At 51.0% G+C, this 17,881-nt stretch overlaps 1 protein-coding gene across 1 annotated transcript in view; it reads right to left on the reverse strand.

Moving 5' to 3' along the window:
• Positions 1-17,881, reverse strand: part of SORL1 (sortilin related receptor 1) — a 160,477-nt gene that overhangs the window by 133,747 nt on the left and 8,849 nt on the right. Inside the window, exons 2-3 of the mRNA XM_027081993.1 lie at positions 9,673-9,789; positions 3,472-3,597 (exon numbers count right to left, since the gene is read on the reverse strand). Of these exons, the coding sequence (XP_026937794.1) occupies positions 3,472-3,597; positions 9,673-9,789 (243 nt within the window). The remainder of the gene's footprint in view (positions 1-3,471; positions 3,598-9,672; positions 9,790-17,881) is intronic.

Raw genomic sequence — 17,881 nt, forward strand, 5'->3', positions numbered from 1 at the left:
CTCAAGGCAGAGGGAAAACTCCTCCCTCTTCAGGTGGGGAACCACTGACATCATTAAGCCATTCAGTGCAAACACTCCCCTCCCCGCCTGCAGAGAAAACATATTTGGCACCCTGAAGCCTCTGCCCATGCCCTTCTCCTCCCTGATCCCCTAGGGTTCCCACCAGCTCTGCTCCAGGTACAGAAATCTGCCCATCTGTGAAGCTCCAGCCCTAGTCCCGAGCACCCACCTCTCTGATCCAACGTTACTCTAATGACCTGCAGCTTCCATCCCACCCTTAGGCACGTGCTTCCTGACGCTAGGTAACGTCCTCCAATGTGCACAGGGTACGAAGGCATGGGACGTCCTACTCTGCTTTCAGTCCCGGGATGCCTGGCTGTCAAGTCTGCTCGAGGCGACCCTGCAGACTGGCCAGCAGAGCTGACCTACTAGATGCTTCCTAACCTGGGCAATTTCAGGAGCATCCTCACCGCCACCCCCTACCTTTCCAAGCATGTCTGCAATCACTTAATATTCCAGACGTGCTTCATCTTTTCCTTTAGCTTAACGCTACGTTCCCTCGTAAAACACAAAGACCTCCGGAAAGATAACAAAAGTCGCTACAGAATTCATCCCCATGTCAGCCTAAGTGACTGTCTCCAGTTTCGAGTGAAGAAGCCAAGAGTACCGTGAAAGGAGGATGGGCAGACGAAGCAGGGAACGGACTCACCTCCAGGAGGTGGGAACCAAGGGAAGAAAGAGAGAGCGTTTCACCATCCCACCTGGGACCAGCCTCTGCCTGGAAAAAGGCAGGACCAGCTCTCGCATCTGTGGAGGCTGGGAAACCTGACCACACATCCAGTGACCTTCAAAGAGCCCAGACATGTCTGGACACTGCTGACTGACCTCGGGTGCACTGCGAGGCTGGTGGAACTGTCAGGTGGCTAGAGCTGCACGCTGCTCCAGGCGGTGGCACACAGGGGACCGCAAAGAAGGAAGTGGGACGGCGGGCTGATTCGAAAATAGACCCAAACTCTCACGTGACCCCACAGCCGCTCCATTTACCTAAGCAGCGCCTTCTTTCCCCTCCTGCAGGCCACGCCCCCCCAGACTTCCACGTGGCCCTTTCGTGACACCTTAGCCCTTCCGAGCAGCTGCGAACAGTCACTTCCACCATTTCCAATCGCCCTCCGTGGCAGCCACGCTAACGTCTGTGCACAGGTGATTGGCCTGGGCCCGGCACCTTGGCGTAGAGGGCAAAGCACTCAGCCATGGGGGATGTTTATCAGGAAATGGTAGGTCGAGTGGGGCAATCTGCCTTCCAAGGGACAAAGGCAAAAGTAACCTAAGTCATCAGCACAGTAAGAGTCACTTCCTTCCTGAGAAGTCTGAGGAGGGGTAACAGCCTCCACTGGGGAGTTACAAACCCAACAGGGAAGGCAGCATCCCTAACCTCCCTCAGCCTGCTCCAGCCCCAGCTCCAACAGCCACCAAGTTCTCCAAGAAGGCAGCCCTATGCATCCTCCCACCAACTCCAAATCATCCCCAACTCAGCCCTGAGAAATCGGAGCAGCCCTGCTCTTCAGGTGACAGCACTGAGGCCGCGGGCCCATGGCTCCCACCTCACCTGCAGCACCTAGAGCTCCTCTATTGCAACCATTCCCTGGTTCTCCTTCCTTCTTGCCCTAGCCCCTGCCCTGCTCCTTCACCCTCTCCAAAAGCCCCAGATCCTCTCCCCGCACTAAACCACCCCCCGCCGCAAGCCCCTAACTTCATCTTTCCTGTCTTCTGACTCCTCCGACTGTTGGGTTCAGCAGCTGCTCACCGCAACCTGCGACAAGCAGGAAGGGAGACGGCGCCTGCTTACAGACATCTGTGCCCTGCGGTCAGAGGCGAGGAGGGGACGAGATGGGGCTGAAAGGGACAACAGAGCAGTTTCGAGACCACAACTTCAGCAAGAGTTAACTTCGGGACAATGTGTAATAGTACTATTACTAACAGTAATAATGATGGATGGGTACCACCTGACGTAGAGACTAATCCAAGGGCTGTCTGACTCTTGAGAGGCAGATTGATCCACAGGAGATGCTACACGGCCAGCAGGCTGGACCCTGGGGCAGGGCTCCCCAGTCACTCGAGGGACCGGGAGTCCCCAGTACCAGGCCTGCCAGTGCAGTGGTGGGGAGGGCGCGGCGGGCCTGCTGTCCAGACTACAGAACGGATTCCAACCCCTTTCTGTGCTTTCCTTCACAGAGGGAAGAACTGCTCGGTCACCTTGGAGTTAGGTTAGAGGGGAGTTTGTCCTAACGGCCCCTCCACTTTGAGACCATCGGACGGGGCTGATATTAACTAGTAGGTACCAGTGGCACCTATTCTAGTTGTTAAAAAAACAATTGCTTCTGTTAGTAAACAGGCCGTTTAAACCCACGAGCGGCCCCTCCTCCAGCTCCATTGGCCTGGTCCCCGCCCCAGGCCCAGCCCACAGTCCAGCGACTGAAAGGTTAATGCCTGCCTCAGCAGGGTGGCCTTCAAAACCCAGCTCCCTCCAGACTGGGTCTGTTCTGATTGGTCAGGGCCATTCCAGTGGCTAAATATTTTGAATACAGTCCCTGCTAACAGACCACAGGCAACCTGAGAAGCCAGCACTGCGGGGCAGGGGGGCGGGGGCGGACCTGCTCAGAGGACCCTGTGGATTTCGCTCTCTCCTTTCCAGATGAGCAAAAAGCAGCAGCTGCCCCGTACCTTCGCTTTGGCTTCTAAGGAGCTAGGTTTCGAGCATCCTTAGAAGCGGTCATCCTATCCTGGACGTGAGCTCGGGATCACTAGAGCGGGGAGGAAGGCAGCCAAACACAGCTCTCCAAGCTCAAGGTACCTAACCCACAGGAAAGCCTTGCTTCCCGCACCCGCCTCTTCCTCCCTGGGGCCCAGGGCCATCTCAAGTCTAGGCTTCCTCCAAACCAAACTGCCCGGGTTCTACTGCAGAAACAAAGCCCCAGGGCAGACAGCTGGGAAAACAAATGAGGAGCCACAGCAGGATCAGCTGCCCTGGTTTTCCCTTCTAGACCGGTACAGGCTGGAGGGAAGGGGGGGTACACATGCACACGCAGGTACACACGTGTGTACACACACTGGTGATACCCATGAAACCAAGACTTCAGCGGCTGCCCTGGAGGACCTAGATTAGACCCCAGTGCAAGCCCCAGTGGCCCTGGGTAACATTTGTGCCACCTATGAAGCAGGCGACTTATCTGGCAGTTGGCAGACGCTTTGGGCTTTAACCTGCCCTTGTTTGTCTAGAAATCCTGCCTGATTATGCACAGCTCTGCCCTGAGAATGACATTCTGTCACCGACTCCCAGGTAAGCAGAAAAACAGTCCCCGGCTGCCTGTCACGTGGCAAAGACGCCCAAGCGCTGCATCTCCCAGCCCTCCTGTAGCGCAGCCATGGTCCCAAAAGACAGCCCCACGCGGTCACGACAGGTGACGTCCTTACACGCTTGTTGTCCGCAGGACTGTGGTAGAACTGGGCGATCACAGCTTCGCTGCTGTTCCCCTTGCCAAAGTTCAACTTCTCTGAGATTCTCCTGAATGATCTTCCGTAGTCGTAAGACACGTACACCTGGAAGACGGAGGTGGGAAAGAAGAAAAGGATCGGTGAGAAAAGTGGCAGAAAGGCGGCTCCCTCCGCCTCCACTTGCAAACGCGTCCCCTGCGCCCTGAGTGTGGTTCCCAACGGGTCCCTGATACCATGAAATTACAGGTGTGAAGACAACCCACAAAGGAGAAGCAGGCCACCTCTGTGTCTGTCCCCAAGCCGGTGGCCTCTTTTCTGAGGCCACAACAATTCCCTGGAGGGGGAGACGCGCAGACAGAAACCATGATAAGCTCCTCACCACGGCCGGGTTGAGTGTTTAACAAACTACATCCAGAGGCTGAGAAAATGTGATTGTCTGAGGGGAAGGGATTGAGAATTTGTTTTGCCATCTGTTGAAATGTACCCAAAAGGTAATCTAATTCTCATCCTTCTGCTGGGGAGTTCTGTCCTTACAGCATTCCAGACGATTAAAAAAAAAAAAAAAAACCCCCCAGGGGTTTTCACAGAGTAGCCCAGAGATGAAAAAGAGAGCAGTGCTAAGTGATTAAATATGCACAGAAGCTGCACAGAGGGGTCCCAGAACCCCCCTCCTCCAGCACCCTGACCCTGTAACATGGGAGATTCTGAGTTTAGAGGAACAGCAGGGGGGGCCATGCAGTTGCCAACGGTATTTACTTCTCTCCTGCTTCCGGATCTCTGGCTCCCCGGTAACCACAGGTATGAAACAGAAGAATAACTTGTGCACTGAGTGTCTACCAGGTGCCCGGAGGCTACCTGAAAGCCATCACACCTCAAGAAAGGGATGGAAGAAATGGAAGTTGTCAGATCATTTGTCCCTAGAGTTTACTACCCAGGCACTGTGAAATTAATACAGTCAGTGAGTTTAAAATGAGCCTGACAGATGAATATAACACTATAATGTTATGAACACTATGAATATAATACTGAGTTAGAATTGGGGAAAGAGTTAAAGCAAAAGGACAGGTGAATCCCAAGAAGAATGGGAACTCGGGACGAATCCCATCGACTCAGCAGCGAACACGTTCTGAGGGGTTCATGGGAGCCAGATACTGCGCTAGACACCAGGCATACAAAGACACGGCCCTTCACACGATGGGCACGTAAACACGTCACTGCTGGTGAACGATGCCCCCACGTGAACAATGAACTACACGGTGTTTGTGCAAAGAAAACCGAGCGCACATGCGGGTTATTAATATTTATTAGATGTCGAGGTTGGAAGAGCACAGATAGAACCTCTGCCAACATCTGGAAGAATTCCTGTTACAAACACACACACTTAAGCACAGCACGTGTTCCCCGACTACCAAACACACGGTGAGGGGCTGCCACAGAAACAGCTTCCTAAATTCAGCAGGTAGGAAGACCAAGCGGTACTTTCCCACTTCCATCCTCCAGGCCAAGAACAGACACGAAGTGTTCCTTGTGACATTCAAAGTCACACACAGCAAACTGACGGCGTCTCCAAAAGGGAGCTCAGGCTCCTCCCAGCCCTAGCATCGTCCCCTACACGGATAATCCACTCCGTTACCTCCTCAGAGGCACAAGTGTGATAATAAGCTCACATCGGGGCAGCATTTTTCAGTAACAATACTCTTTTGTATACATCAACTCTCTTCATCTTTAAACCCCCCCCCCCTTGAGTGGGTCTCTCCTTTGCCCCTTTCCCTGGACCTGGAACACAGCAGGTGCTCAGAAAAGAATTCTGAAATGAATAAATTTCACTATAAACCACAGCCTGAGTAAATGCATGTGTTCTGTGAGTGAACAAAAGAGAGTGAAATGAATGGATCCCTGACTCAGTGAACAACTGTTTACAGTTAAGAGATAAAACTCAGAGAAATGAACGACTAGCCCAAGGTCATGCTGCTAGAAACTGACAAAACTAGGAGGGGTTCCTCCAAGCCCAAGTTCAGCTGACTTTCCACTCTCTCAAGTCAACGTTCTGGGTGAATGTTCTCCTCTGCACGCTTGCATTTCTCTGCTAAAGAGGAAGATCACACACCAAAGCTACAGCCCGGGCACTGGAAGGAACACTGCATGGAGAGAGAAAACACCACCTTGAATGAAGCATGGGGCCTTCCCCGGACACCCCGCCACACCTCTGCATCACCCACTGGTGGTGGACGTGCGGCCACCCTCAAAACCACAGACCTCGCCCTTAACATTCTCGTCTGTAAGCAAACTCCATCCCTTTGGGGCTTATACTAAACAGAAGTGAGGAAGGTATGTGAGGGTCCAGGCTACACCTGAGGCTCTCAAACTGCTCATCAGCCTTGCTTCCTTTCTCCAGGCTGGACAACTCCAACACGGTATTTTGATCACAATTCTTATCCCTACTTGATCAACAGATCAATAGGGCAAAGGCCAGCTCGGGGCTGTGCACAGCTATTCACCTTCCTCCACGGTGAAGAGCCCTGCAAGGGCCTCTTCCAGTGTTCAGACGAGGCCAAGTGGGCTGATGACCTCATGGCCTCCACACAGCACCCCGGTTGGTACATTCTGGGTCAGGGTTTCTTTCCCTAGCATGCTGCCTCACTCACGGCCCACAGTGAGCTCCAGGTGAATTGAGGCAAACGCCCCCAGGCTCACTCATCCTGTGCTCCTACCGTTTGCTTTGCATCCAGACACAGGTTTCTGCACTAATTAGTCTTCTCTGGCCTCCCCAGGACACTACTCCCTTAACTAAATAAAGAAGAAAGGAGTTTCTCTTTTTTTTTTTAATTAAAGTATAGTTGATCTACAGTATTATATGAGTTTCAGGTAGACAACATAGTGATTCAATATTTTTATAGGTTATACTCCATGTAAAGTTATTACAAAACAAGGGCTCTATTTCCCTGTGCTGTACAACACATCCTTGTGGCTTTATATACAGTAGTCTGTATCTCTTAATTCCACACCCAGTTTCTAAACTGCCAAAAGTTGCTAGTTAGATCAGTCTTACCTCTAAAGATGGTCCTTCAGAGTGAACGGTTTTAAATTATTTCCCCTGTACTTCAAAACCATAAATAATAACGAGAAGGAGGAGGGGACGGGGAGAAGGGTTGAAGTGTCCAGAAAGCATCTCTGTGTCTGGGGCTGTTCTAAGTACTTTACACCCATACTTCTCAAACTGTAACACGCCTACAAATCACCCAGCAGGACACAGGTCAAAATGCAGACTCAGATTCAGGAAGTCTGGGGTGAGATTAGGGATTCTGCATTTCTAACCACCTCCCACGGAACCCGCACACTGCCGGTCTGCAGACCACCCTTTGGGAAGCAAGATTTTACAAGGACTATCTCACTGATGGATGAGAAAACCAAGGGGAAATGAAGGAATTGGCTCAAGGTCAGACTGCTGATGGATGGTAGAGCCAGGATTCAAACCCACGCATTCTGCTCTCAGACCTGGGGCTCAGCTAGACTCCGGCTCCCACAGGCTACAGGCGCGGGCCCGGCTCCCCTGCCAATCCCCAGGGGCACCAGTCACACCACTCTGGGTACAAGGGCAGTGAGTCCTACCATTCTTGATGCCTCCCCTGGTTGATTCTGGTCTTCTGGTAGACACTATCTCTGGAAAGCTCTTTGGTCAATTATGTGGCAACCGAGTACTTGATAAAATACGTCAGGAGGGTGCAGAAAGGAAGAGGCGGGGACGGTCAAGATAAACACCACCTTCGGTTTCCTTTCATCTACAGGCTCATCACAGAAAAAGACAGGTCCTGCAGGAGCCATGCTTCATGGACTCACACTGGCTACAAGTTCATCGGGATATTCTTTTTTTTTTTTTTCTGTTTAAGAGCAAATCTTCCGGGATTCCAGCTTCCAGATCCATCCCTTTTTTATACACTGAATATGTATGAGTTGGCCGTTCTCCAACTCACACAGTTCCTAATTTGTATAGGTTCTGTTCCTTTTGGATTGCTGACGGGGCCCTGTGAACCGTGCTTCCAGTCTTTAAAGAAAATTTCGACTGTTACTACTCCAGCACCACCTACTCCTGCCTCTGAGTCAGAATTTATTTTTGCATTAACTTTCCACATGAGAACATCTCAGTTTCACCTGCCAGTTCTTTAATGTAGCTTATGCATTGATGAGGGAAATCTCTGCCGTCCCAATTTATTATCTCCAAGCACGAAGTTTCCTTTCCACTTAATCTTAGCGTATACGTCATTCCAGAATAGTTTATCGTTTCAAATGTTCAATGGGTCCTTAGTAAGAAGCACCCAAATATTTAGGCAGAGTGAGAATTGGGTTTGGATAGACTGGCAGTATCTGTGGGGTGACCAACCTTCCTGGTTCATCCAAGACTGAGGAGGGGCCCAGGATATAGGACTGTCAGTGCGAAAACTAATGTTGGTCACCGTGGCGACACTACCCCCTCACGCACTGACCGAGTACATGATGGGGTCTTAGCCCCAACCCTGCCCCAGACGTGCTGAGTGACCCCACGCAAATCACTGAATGCTTCTGGGCTCCTGTTTGTACCACAAAACAGTAAAAAGATAGGTCTTCGCCAAAAATACTATCTGCACAAAGAATTTTTAAAATACATTAAAACCCTAAGGAGGATTTCTTAATGCAGGAGGGCAGAGAGCTGTCTCCTGTGCTCAAAAGAGATGCCTCTGAACACAGCGGCCTACGGACTCTCACAGGCCAACAGTCATCAATACACTGCCATCTGTGCTTGCCAACCCTGATCGCATTTATAACTGGGCCAAAGTCACGGCCCCAAACGAGCCTAGCCCTGCACCAGGTCACCGCGCCCAGCCTGGCTGTCAGCTGCAGCGGTTTCCCACCACCACTGCTCAGCACCCCACCCTGGCCCAAGTTACACATCACGATGGCCAGCCCTTCGTCTGCCCTCCCCAGCTGCCCCCATTCAGCCCACCAGAAAACTGCCCCTGGGGTACCCTCTGGTCCCCTACCTTGGAGCACATCCAAACCAGATGGTGGATGCAGAGTGAGGGGCCTCATGGAGACCAAATCTAGGCTCAAGAATTTCAAGTATGTCCTCCAGGCTGATGGGACAGCGCTAGCGAAGTCATCAGGGGCTTTCCTCTGGCCAGAGTGCAGAGTGACCGAACCTCCACAACGTGGTTTTCTGTCCACAGCCTCACCCTGACCCGAGGCAGGGGCTGTTCCTCTTCCCCGCGAGGGGAGGTTCGGAGAAGGGGCCACAGACTTTGGACCCAGGGGCTCACTCTGGCCCTCATATATGTTTTACTTGGCCCACACAGGGTTTGTAAAAGCTATACGGCAGCTGCCAACTTGTAAGACTCAGCAGTTTTCACGTAAAAATCCCCACCTCTGAGCTTCTCTCAGAAAATCAGATCCAGCAGCACTGGGCCCTGCATGGCAACCAGAGCTGAGAGCCAGTAACAGCCCAGAAGCTCAAAGTCCCTCCACTTCCCAGTGTCTTATACCCTGAGACCAGGTAGCGTCCACCACCATGTTCAAATCAAGATACCGGTGAATGTTTTTTGAACCTGCATCTCTATCAAAAGTGGGAAAAAGTCCCAGAGGGCCACATACTTCAAGAAAAATGGCAGAGACCCTTCCTCCTTGTGGAGGTGAAGAGTGTTATAAACGTGGAGGCAGCTTCGCCCCTGCCTGTTACCCATCTGGCCTCTATCACGGGTCTTTTGAGTGCGTGACCCTCGTCTAATGTCTTCTAGGCTATTAAACATCGTAAGGTGCCAACTGTGGAAATTAAGAGTCTGAGCGATTCAGATTCAAGGACTCACCCAACTGTAACAGGTTAGAAGAAATCAGCACATGGGAAAGACCCATTCGGTTCCATCGGGCTCCACTGCCGACGGACAGCTCTGCCCAACAACACGCTTCCGGCATTCTGCTGAGCAGATGCAACAACCCAGACCACGCCCTCCCACTGCACAAACGTCACCGCACATCACACGGGTCTCTTTGCAACACCGCCTGCACCACCCTGTGTTCCGCGAAGAAGGGATATATGTTATTTTCCAGATTCTCCCAATTACCCAATATTTTGTCTGGCACGATAACCTCGATGGATGAGAAAAGGGCGTCCTGGCTGCACAGAGGAACGCCCAGAGTGACACCAATACTCACATCGCTGCTCTTGGGCCTCGCCAACGCCAGGCTGTCCCGGGCCAAGGCCACGATGACATTGCTCTTCTCTCCGGCCCAGTGCACCACCATCTGATTGTGGGAATCATTCAGACTAACCTGAAAGAGATCAAACCAACACAGAAATGAGTGACGGCCACCAACTTTCTAAAGCAAGACTCTCTCCCCCTCTGTCATGACTAAGTGCTCACACTTGGAGCACCGGGCCAGGGCGGCCCGTTCTTCCCTCTCTGCAGATTCCACCAGACTCAACTTCCCCAAGAAGAAACACTAGCCCTCTGCTGTGTGGCATTAACCAGATAGCCAAACATCTTCTTCGCAGGCTCTCACTGGCATAACCAATAACTTGGCTTATCTTTGTCCTCTGTGAAATCAACCTCTGGTTATTCTCATCCTTACTCCATACATGGGACATGCACTCTTCAGATCTGAAACCAAAACACTGAAGCATCTTCTTCATTTAGAAAAGGGACACAAGCCGGAAAGACCACATGCTTTCAAACTTCTGTTCAACCTGGTTCTCTCTGGCCTCCAGGTGACGTTGCTTATCCTTAGCTCATAACAAGAAGGAACAAAAGGAAAGCATCGGCTTTATTTAGCTAGTTTTGAAGTATTCCAAGTAAGGAAATATTTTCCAGGACTCCACAGAAATGAGCTTCGGTTTATCGCGAACAGTAGTTCCCAGGCTTCTGGCTTTTGTAAACCAGTAAAATGGAGAAGAATTAGGCAGGCCAGGAGAAGACTGGTCGGCCACCTCTATCTTGCCAGGTAAGAACATTAATGCAAACAGCCACCGTGTCAGAGCGTGGCTGGCTGTTCTCTGGATCTCTGTCCCCGGCCTCCTGAGGACACAGCAGACTGTTGGCCCAGGCCTTACGACGGGGTGTGGCCTTACACGGCCCTGTTTTCTTTCCCTACCTGCAGGCTGCATTCAGTCCCAGAGGAGAGTGGGGCCACAGGACAGAAGGAGCCCGAGTCCCCGAGGAGAAGGCCCTCCACTTGTTTTGAACTTCTCATAATGGGGAGATGCATTCACACCACTGAGCTCCTGGGATTCACCTGTTATGCAGCCGCCCCCTTCAAAGCAACACAACCACCATCTAGAATCACCGCCGTGTTCCAAAGCAACACGACCACCATCTAGAATCACCGCCGTGTTCCAAAGCAACACGACCACCATCTAGAATCACCGCCGTGTTTCAAAGAAAGGACATTTTAACACAGAAAACTGAGGAAAACGAAAGATAGACTCTCAGAATCAAGAACAGTTCTTTCTGATAGGTTCTGCTTTATGAAAAGCTAACTCCATTCCTCTTATTTTTCCTTTCACCCGTCACTGACGGACAGTTCAAGGGCTGGCATCTTGGCACACCTGAGGCAACCGTTTCACCCCCCACCCCCGTGTGGGAAGAGCCAACTGATGACCACACACAAAAATTCTGAGAGCTGGTGTCAACGTTCAGGACAAAACCCCCCCCAAAAATCCGGAGCACAAGCAATGCCTGGGAGAAGCCTATTCCACCGGCCCCTTCAACCTCGGCTTGTCTCGGGCACAGGAGAAGGAACTCGAGCTTCTGGACCCCGAGGAGCCTCTGCACAGTCCACCTGCACGCTTCCCCACCCTCACCCTACCGCGCCCACCCCACCTCCCGGACTGATGCAAAGTACACACCTGAGCTGATGGGCCCTCAGAGCAGAAAACCCTCCCCTCCCCTCCCCTCCCCTCCCCCCTCCCTCCACAGCTGCTTTCTCCTTTCCCCTCCTCATCCCGCCCACTCCTTATAGTGCTCTCAGACTGTCTGAAGGGAGAAGGGAAACACCTGTGCCACCAACTTGGCTGACAGAATAACAAAAGAGCTAATCCTTAACTACATTGCTTTGGGTCTTAAGCACCTGCACCTAATTTGATCCAGGACCCAAGCTCTTTGGGGAAACAGGTGAAATGAGGCCTCTTTAAAGAAAAAGCCCCCGGATTTTTTTTTTTTTTTTTAGGAAAATATGTCATTCCAAAACATTCCTTCTCACTCCCAGAGAGGTAAGTCCAGGCAAGCATCGACAGAGACGTGCAAATAAAAAATAGAAATAAGCAAATTATTGAGCCCAGATGCTCGGGGGAAAGTAGCTAAGGGAATCGCCACCAGCTGCAGAGCCTTCCTCCAGCCCTCCCTCTCCCCCTCTCCTGCCAGCCCTCGCCTCTGGGAAGAATCTGGAAGCATCTGTGGATCAGAAGCCCACCAGGCAAAGGTGCCCTGGGAACTCAGGCTAACAGCCTTCTCCCTCCAAAACATCCTCACCCTTAGAACCAGAGGGTAACAAATTGAGGATTTATGCAAATGTCAGTCGATAAAGGATTTGGAACCTGGAAGAATCACTAAGTTCATCCAGGGTCTGAGATTTAAAGCCCAGCAATGTTGCACTCAGGCAACCTCAGAACAGCCCCATGGGCAGGTTCACAATCAAGTAACGCTTGGAGCAGGTTACAAAGCCTACAGTGATCAGAGTGGGAACAAGGACTGAACACAACTTGCTAAAGTCTTTCTATTCAGAGGACGTGAGATTTATGGGGCCCCCTCAACCAATCCTAGGAGAGGTGAAGGGGTGAGAGCAGCACAAAGGAGGCATCCGAACATCCAGGGGCTTTTTCTACAAAGGAAGCCCAGAAGGCGAGCTTGGTGAATCACCTTTAAAAAAAAAAAAAAAGATTTTATTTGACGTCCCTTTCACTCCTAAAAGGGTAGCCCAGTGGGGAGAAAAAAAAAATCTCAGGCGAGGAACGGCTTGTCCAAGGGCCACCAGGCAACTCACACAACAGCTCAGCTCCTTCCCTTGGCGGGACGTCAGCACGCGCCACGGGTAACTCCCTGGGGAGCTGCCTGCGGGGCTGAGGCTGATTCCCACTAAAGCCCAGGTGCCCACCCCCCCTCAGCACAGTGCAGAGTCAGCTGTGGGAATCCACCATGCACCAGGCAGGCTGGCAAGCTGTCCGGTTTACTAAGGCAAAGACATCATCGCGCTCTCTGGCCTCACTTTCCGCCTCTGCATCTCCCCTTGGTCTCCATCCCCTCGTCCCCACCCCAGGAGAAAGGGAAGATGTCAAAGCAGGCCCTCCACGGACAGGGACCAGGCAACCAGAGGTGCAAGAGTGGCCCCCAGCGATCATAACACCTGCAGGTGCCAGTGCTGGGTCCCGGCACTTTGTGGGTGGTTTCCGGTTCGTTTGGGTCCTCTTCCATCACCAGGGATTTCCTCCTGGCTTCAGCCCCTAGCCTCCCCCATCACCAGCCCTCTGGCGCAGCTGCAGGCTTCCCGATTTCCGGATCACTCCTATTAGCCTTGCTCACTCGGGTCCCAAAGACCGCATGGAGAGGAGTGGGCACATACGGACCCAGAAGACACCAGTCTGGGAGGGAGTGAGAGCCATGGGAGGGTGGCTTTTCGACAACAACGTAAGCTTGATGTGCAGTCAGCTGTAACTACAACCCCGGGGCGTGAACAACCTTCCCTCTCCGATCTCCAGGCCGTAGCTGGAGCTCCATAAACGAGCCACAATTCATCGGAGCTGTAATAAAGCAGCAGGGAGGGGGCCCAACGCCTCCCCCTCAGAAGGCAAACAGGAAAATCACATGCCACAGAAGTCTCTGCACAGAGAAACTGCCTCATAAACAACAAACAGCACCGGGGTCGCAGCTTCAGGCCTCTGCGAAGATCACAGGCAGATCGTTAAGTCAAGGTAGCCCCCCCACAAGCCACCCGGTTCAGGGGTCCCAAACCCAGCTAACAACCAGAGACCCCAGAGAGGCCCCACCCCAGTCCTACTGATTCAGAACCCTCTGACTGGGGCCCAGGAATCGGTATTTTTAAAGGACACGCCCCTGGTGTCTCTAATGTAGCTTATTTAGGGAACGATGAATCTAGTTCACTCCCTTCCTCCGGGCAGAACGTGAATGACAGTGGCTGGAAGACTCACTCTTTCTGTGAGGGTTTGTCTTTGGGTGTCCTGGGTAGCTGTTAAAACCCTATGATCTACTGACGTGTGCCACAACATGGAGGAGCCTCAAAAACACTACGTTAAGGGAAGGAAGCCAGACACGAAAGTCACATGTTACGTGATCCCACTTATACGAAATATCCAGAGCAGGTAAGTCCACAGAGACGGAAAGCAGGTTGCTGGTTGCCAGGGGCTAGGGGGAGGGGGGATAGAGAGTGACTGTCTAAAGGGTAAGAGGCGTTATTCTGGAGTGATGAAAATGGTTTGGGGGATTCCCTGGTGGCGCAGTGGTTGACAGTCCGCCTGCCGATGCAGGGGACACATGTTCGTGCCCCAGTCCGGGAAGATCCCACATGCCGCGGAGCGGCTGGGCCCGTGAGCCATGGCCGCTGAGCCTGCGCGTCCGGAGCCTGTGCTCTGCAACGGGAGATGCCACAGCAGTGAGAGGCCTGTTTACTGCAAAAAAATTAAAAATAAAAAATTTTTTTAAAAAAATGGTTTGGAACGGGATAGAGGTGGTGGTGGCATAACATCGTGAATGTACTAAAGGCCACCGGATTGAATTGTTCCCTTTAAGATGGTTACTTTCATGTTACGTGAATTTCATCTCAATTTTTTTAAAAGCCTCTGTCTATGACCTGCAAAGAACCTTACACTTCTCAATTGCTGATGCAATACCTAGGAGCTCCCACTCGTAAGAAATTCTTCTTTCCCCCACCTCGGTCCTTCATGCTACCAAAAGATGCAGCTCGGGTGAGTCATGCAGAAGGCAGGCTGAGGAGTGGGTCTCTGGTCAAAGCAATCCTTCAAAATGCCGTAAGTGGCATCTGCAAAGCCACAGCATCCCTGCGGGCCTGGTCCCTGGTCCCTGGTCCCTGGCTAGAGCAATGGCCAATAGGCTCAGGGCTAGCATCCACTTCGCAGTTCACAACAGTCATCACCTGGGTCCCCATCAACCCACACATTGTCTCAGTCTCCTGGCAGGTCCTGGCGTTCCAAAGAGGTTAAAGTGTTTTGCTCCACTCTTCAGAGAGGGGCAAGAAGCTGCTGCCACCCAAGCTCCAAGCTCTGGGTTGTTAGAAATAGAAGGAAGACAAAGAAATTGCTTGTTGTGGAAGGTGGTGACTGCTTACACACTGAGGCCCACTAAGGGCTAGGTACCCTTTGGGGCTCTTTACTCACTTCTCACCTGTCAAGAGTACACAGAGCAGGGGGCTTCCCTGGTGGCACAGTGGTTGAGAGTCCGCCTGCCGATGCAGGGTACGCGGGTTCGTGCCCCGGTCCGGGAAGATCTCACATGCCGCGGAGCGGCTGGGCCCGTGAGCCATGGCTGCTGAGCCTGCGCGTCCGGAGCCTGTGCTCCACAACGGGAGAGGCCACAAAAGTGAGAGGCCCGCGTACCAAAAAAAAAAAAAAAAAAAAAAGAGTACACAGAGCACTTCTGGGGGAAATCAGCGGACAAGTCTGACAAGTAATAAGAAATTTACAATAAAACCCACCAAAATCTGTATAGTCATTGAGTCTTATTCAGAAGGATGGGGGCCCTTAATGCAAGGGGTCTCATGCCATCTCCATTCATTTCTTCTGCCATTACGTCTCTCAAATTGGTCAAACCCAAAGATCAGGATGTCCTGGACACCCACAGCCTGTAGTCCTCAGCACTCCTTCTTTCCAGAACACAGGATGAGAAGGACAAATAAGGCAGCCTGGTTCATTCCACTGCCTCACTAGCAGTGAAATACAAAGAAGCATTTTTAAAATTCTACAGTGAAGTATAAAACAAATATCCTGTCCTTCAGCTGCAAGGACAGACATAGCTGCTAAATCATCGGAACTGCAGGATGGACCTGAGGAAACCAAAGACAGACACGCAAGGTCCAAGCATAACAAGGTTTCTCAGACCATCTGTTTGCACGACCTAAATGCTGGTTATGCAAATCGCCCCTCCATGTCCCCTTTTGAGACTGTGTTCCCACTATATTTAGTAAGCTCATTTCCCTCCCTGGACTCTCCACCTCCAAAGGAGAGCTGAAATCTAGTTTAAGAGCTCCCTGCAGAGAGGCCCTGTCCTGGCCTCTCCACTCATCTCACTGATGCTTCACCCAAAGAATTCGTTAACTACTTCTCTGATCAATGCAGGCTGCCCATTTCACAGACAAGGAAACAAAGGGAGAAAGACCTCAGACTAAAAAACTTAGCATTTCACTATAATCTCCTTAACTAGAGTAATGAGCTCTCTTTAGATTTATTTATATGCCTCTTCCTGACTTACAGTATCAGCTCCGAGAGACTTTAGTTCTGATTAATCTTCGGCAAGTAGGATCCACCTCTACCTGCCACTCCCTCCTGGTGAAACCCACTTTGTCATTTAGCAAATAGCCCGCTCTGCTGCTCTGGGAGGGCTCCCTATAAAAAAAAAAAAACTGTGAAAAATCTCTTTGTCATGAAAATAATCACCCCTCAATTCACCAGTTGGCAAGTAAGAAAAAGAAGAAACTATCTGGGCCAGAAGGTACCTCAGGGAACATCTAAACCACCTTCCAAACCTTGCAGATGGGGTTAAACCCAAAGAAAGATGGGGTTTCCATCTGCCTTAAAACCCAGGACCGCAGAGTGGGGCACACAGCACTGAGAGCACAGCAAGCCCCTCACTGGTGTTTACGGGCTGCTGGACACACTGAACCAGGACTAGCCTTAAATCAGGATTCACCTGTGTAGGATGGTTCCGGAACATCCACTTTCCCTGACCCTCCACTTTGGCTCTGCAGCTCCACCATAAATAGCCCCCCACCTCATTCATTCAGTAGAGATTTACTGAGCACTTACTACATACCAGGTGCTCTACTAGGTGTTAAAAAAACAGCAGACTTCTAGGTCCTGCCTCATGACTCTTAAATCAGTAGGGGAAACGAACGTTAAACAATTAATTTCATGAATAATACTTACAGATGTTAAATGTGGGAGCCGGGGGGGGGCATAACCAAGTGCAGGGCTGCACTGAAGACAAGACCCCCAGTGGGTACCACAAGGATGAAGAGGGAGGAGTCCAGGGCAAAAGGGATGGAGAACAGAAAAGACAGATCCAGAGGAAGAACAGAGCGAAATCCAGGAACGGGCAGGGACCTGGAACTTGACAAATTTGAAAAGTTAAAAGTAAACTGGTGTAGCCAGGAGAGCCAAGGAAAGGGTGGCATTATATGAGCTCTCTAGGTTTTGAAGGGGGAACAAAAGAGATCACAGCCACCGGACCCCTGGCTGAAAGCAAGGCTTTCACTGGAATATTTACAAGAGGGAAAGGTGCCACCGTAAATCTGAGACAAGTCAGAGGCTTGGGTTTGAGTCCTGGTCTCGCCGACTGATGGGCTGCGCAACTTGGGGGACATCCCTTCGCCTTTTGGAGCCTCAAGATACTCATCTGTGACCTAAGAATAATAATAAGGCTTCCCTGAAGATGTGTAACACCACAGAGCCAGTGGAAAGTTCTGCTCGAACCAGCACCACCCTATGAGCAACAGCCACACAATTCAGGGTCTTGCCAACCAGAATGGCAGCAACATCCCAGCTGCCCACCAGCCTGGCCACAGAAGGTGCCCTGGATACTTCTGCTTTATTAACAAAGGAGGGAAAATTCACTGTGTTGACATGTACTGGAAAAGCTCTGCAGGGGGAAAGTTATTCTTTGGCAAAGTGGATTTCTTAGGGATGTCAAAAGGGGAGAGAGACAAAATTATTACAGAATAAAAATATGTGCCGGGATTTTTTTAATGTATGGATGCCTCTTATTAAGATTTAGTCTTTAATAGTGATCCTGGCAACTAGTCCTCCCTAGAAAACAAATAAAGACTTCCTTTCATATTGCTAAAAAAAAAAATTTTTTAATAAATAAATAAGGCTCACCTTCAAATCAAAAGAGATCTTATCCATGAATATATTTCATAAACTTCAAAATGCTAAAATGTTATCTCCTCTTGTTACTGGTATGGTCTTTATACCAAAATAAACCATATTCTTCACAAAATGGCAGCATATCAACAACTACCATGAGCAGCATCAGGGTTGGAACACTGAGGCCTGAGAGCAGGAAGTAACAACATACATAGACTGGTGAAACACTGTACGTCCGGGTCAAGCTCAGAAGCCAGTCGTGGAGACTTCCCTAGTGGCGCAGTGGTTAAGAATCTGCCTGCCAATGCAGGGGACATG

Source organism: Aethalodelphis obliquidens, unplaced genomic scaffold, assembly GCF_003676395.1.
Source record: "Aethalodelphis obliquidens isolate GAN/ISIS:26980383/991018 unplaced genomic scaffold, ASM367639v1 scaffold46, whole genome shotgun sequence".
NCBI classification, from domain to species: Eukaryota; Metazoa; Chordata; class Mammalia; order Artiodactyla; family Delphinidae; genus Aethalodelphis; species Aethalodelphis obliquidens.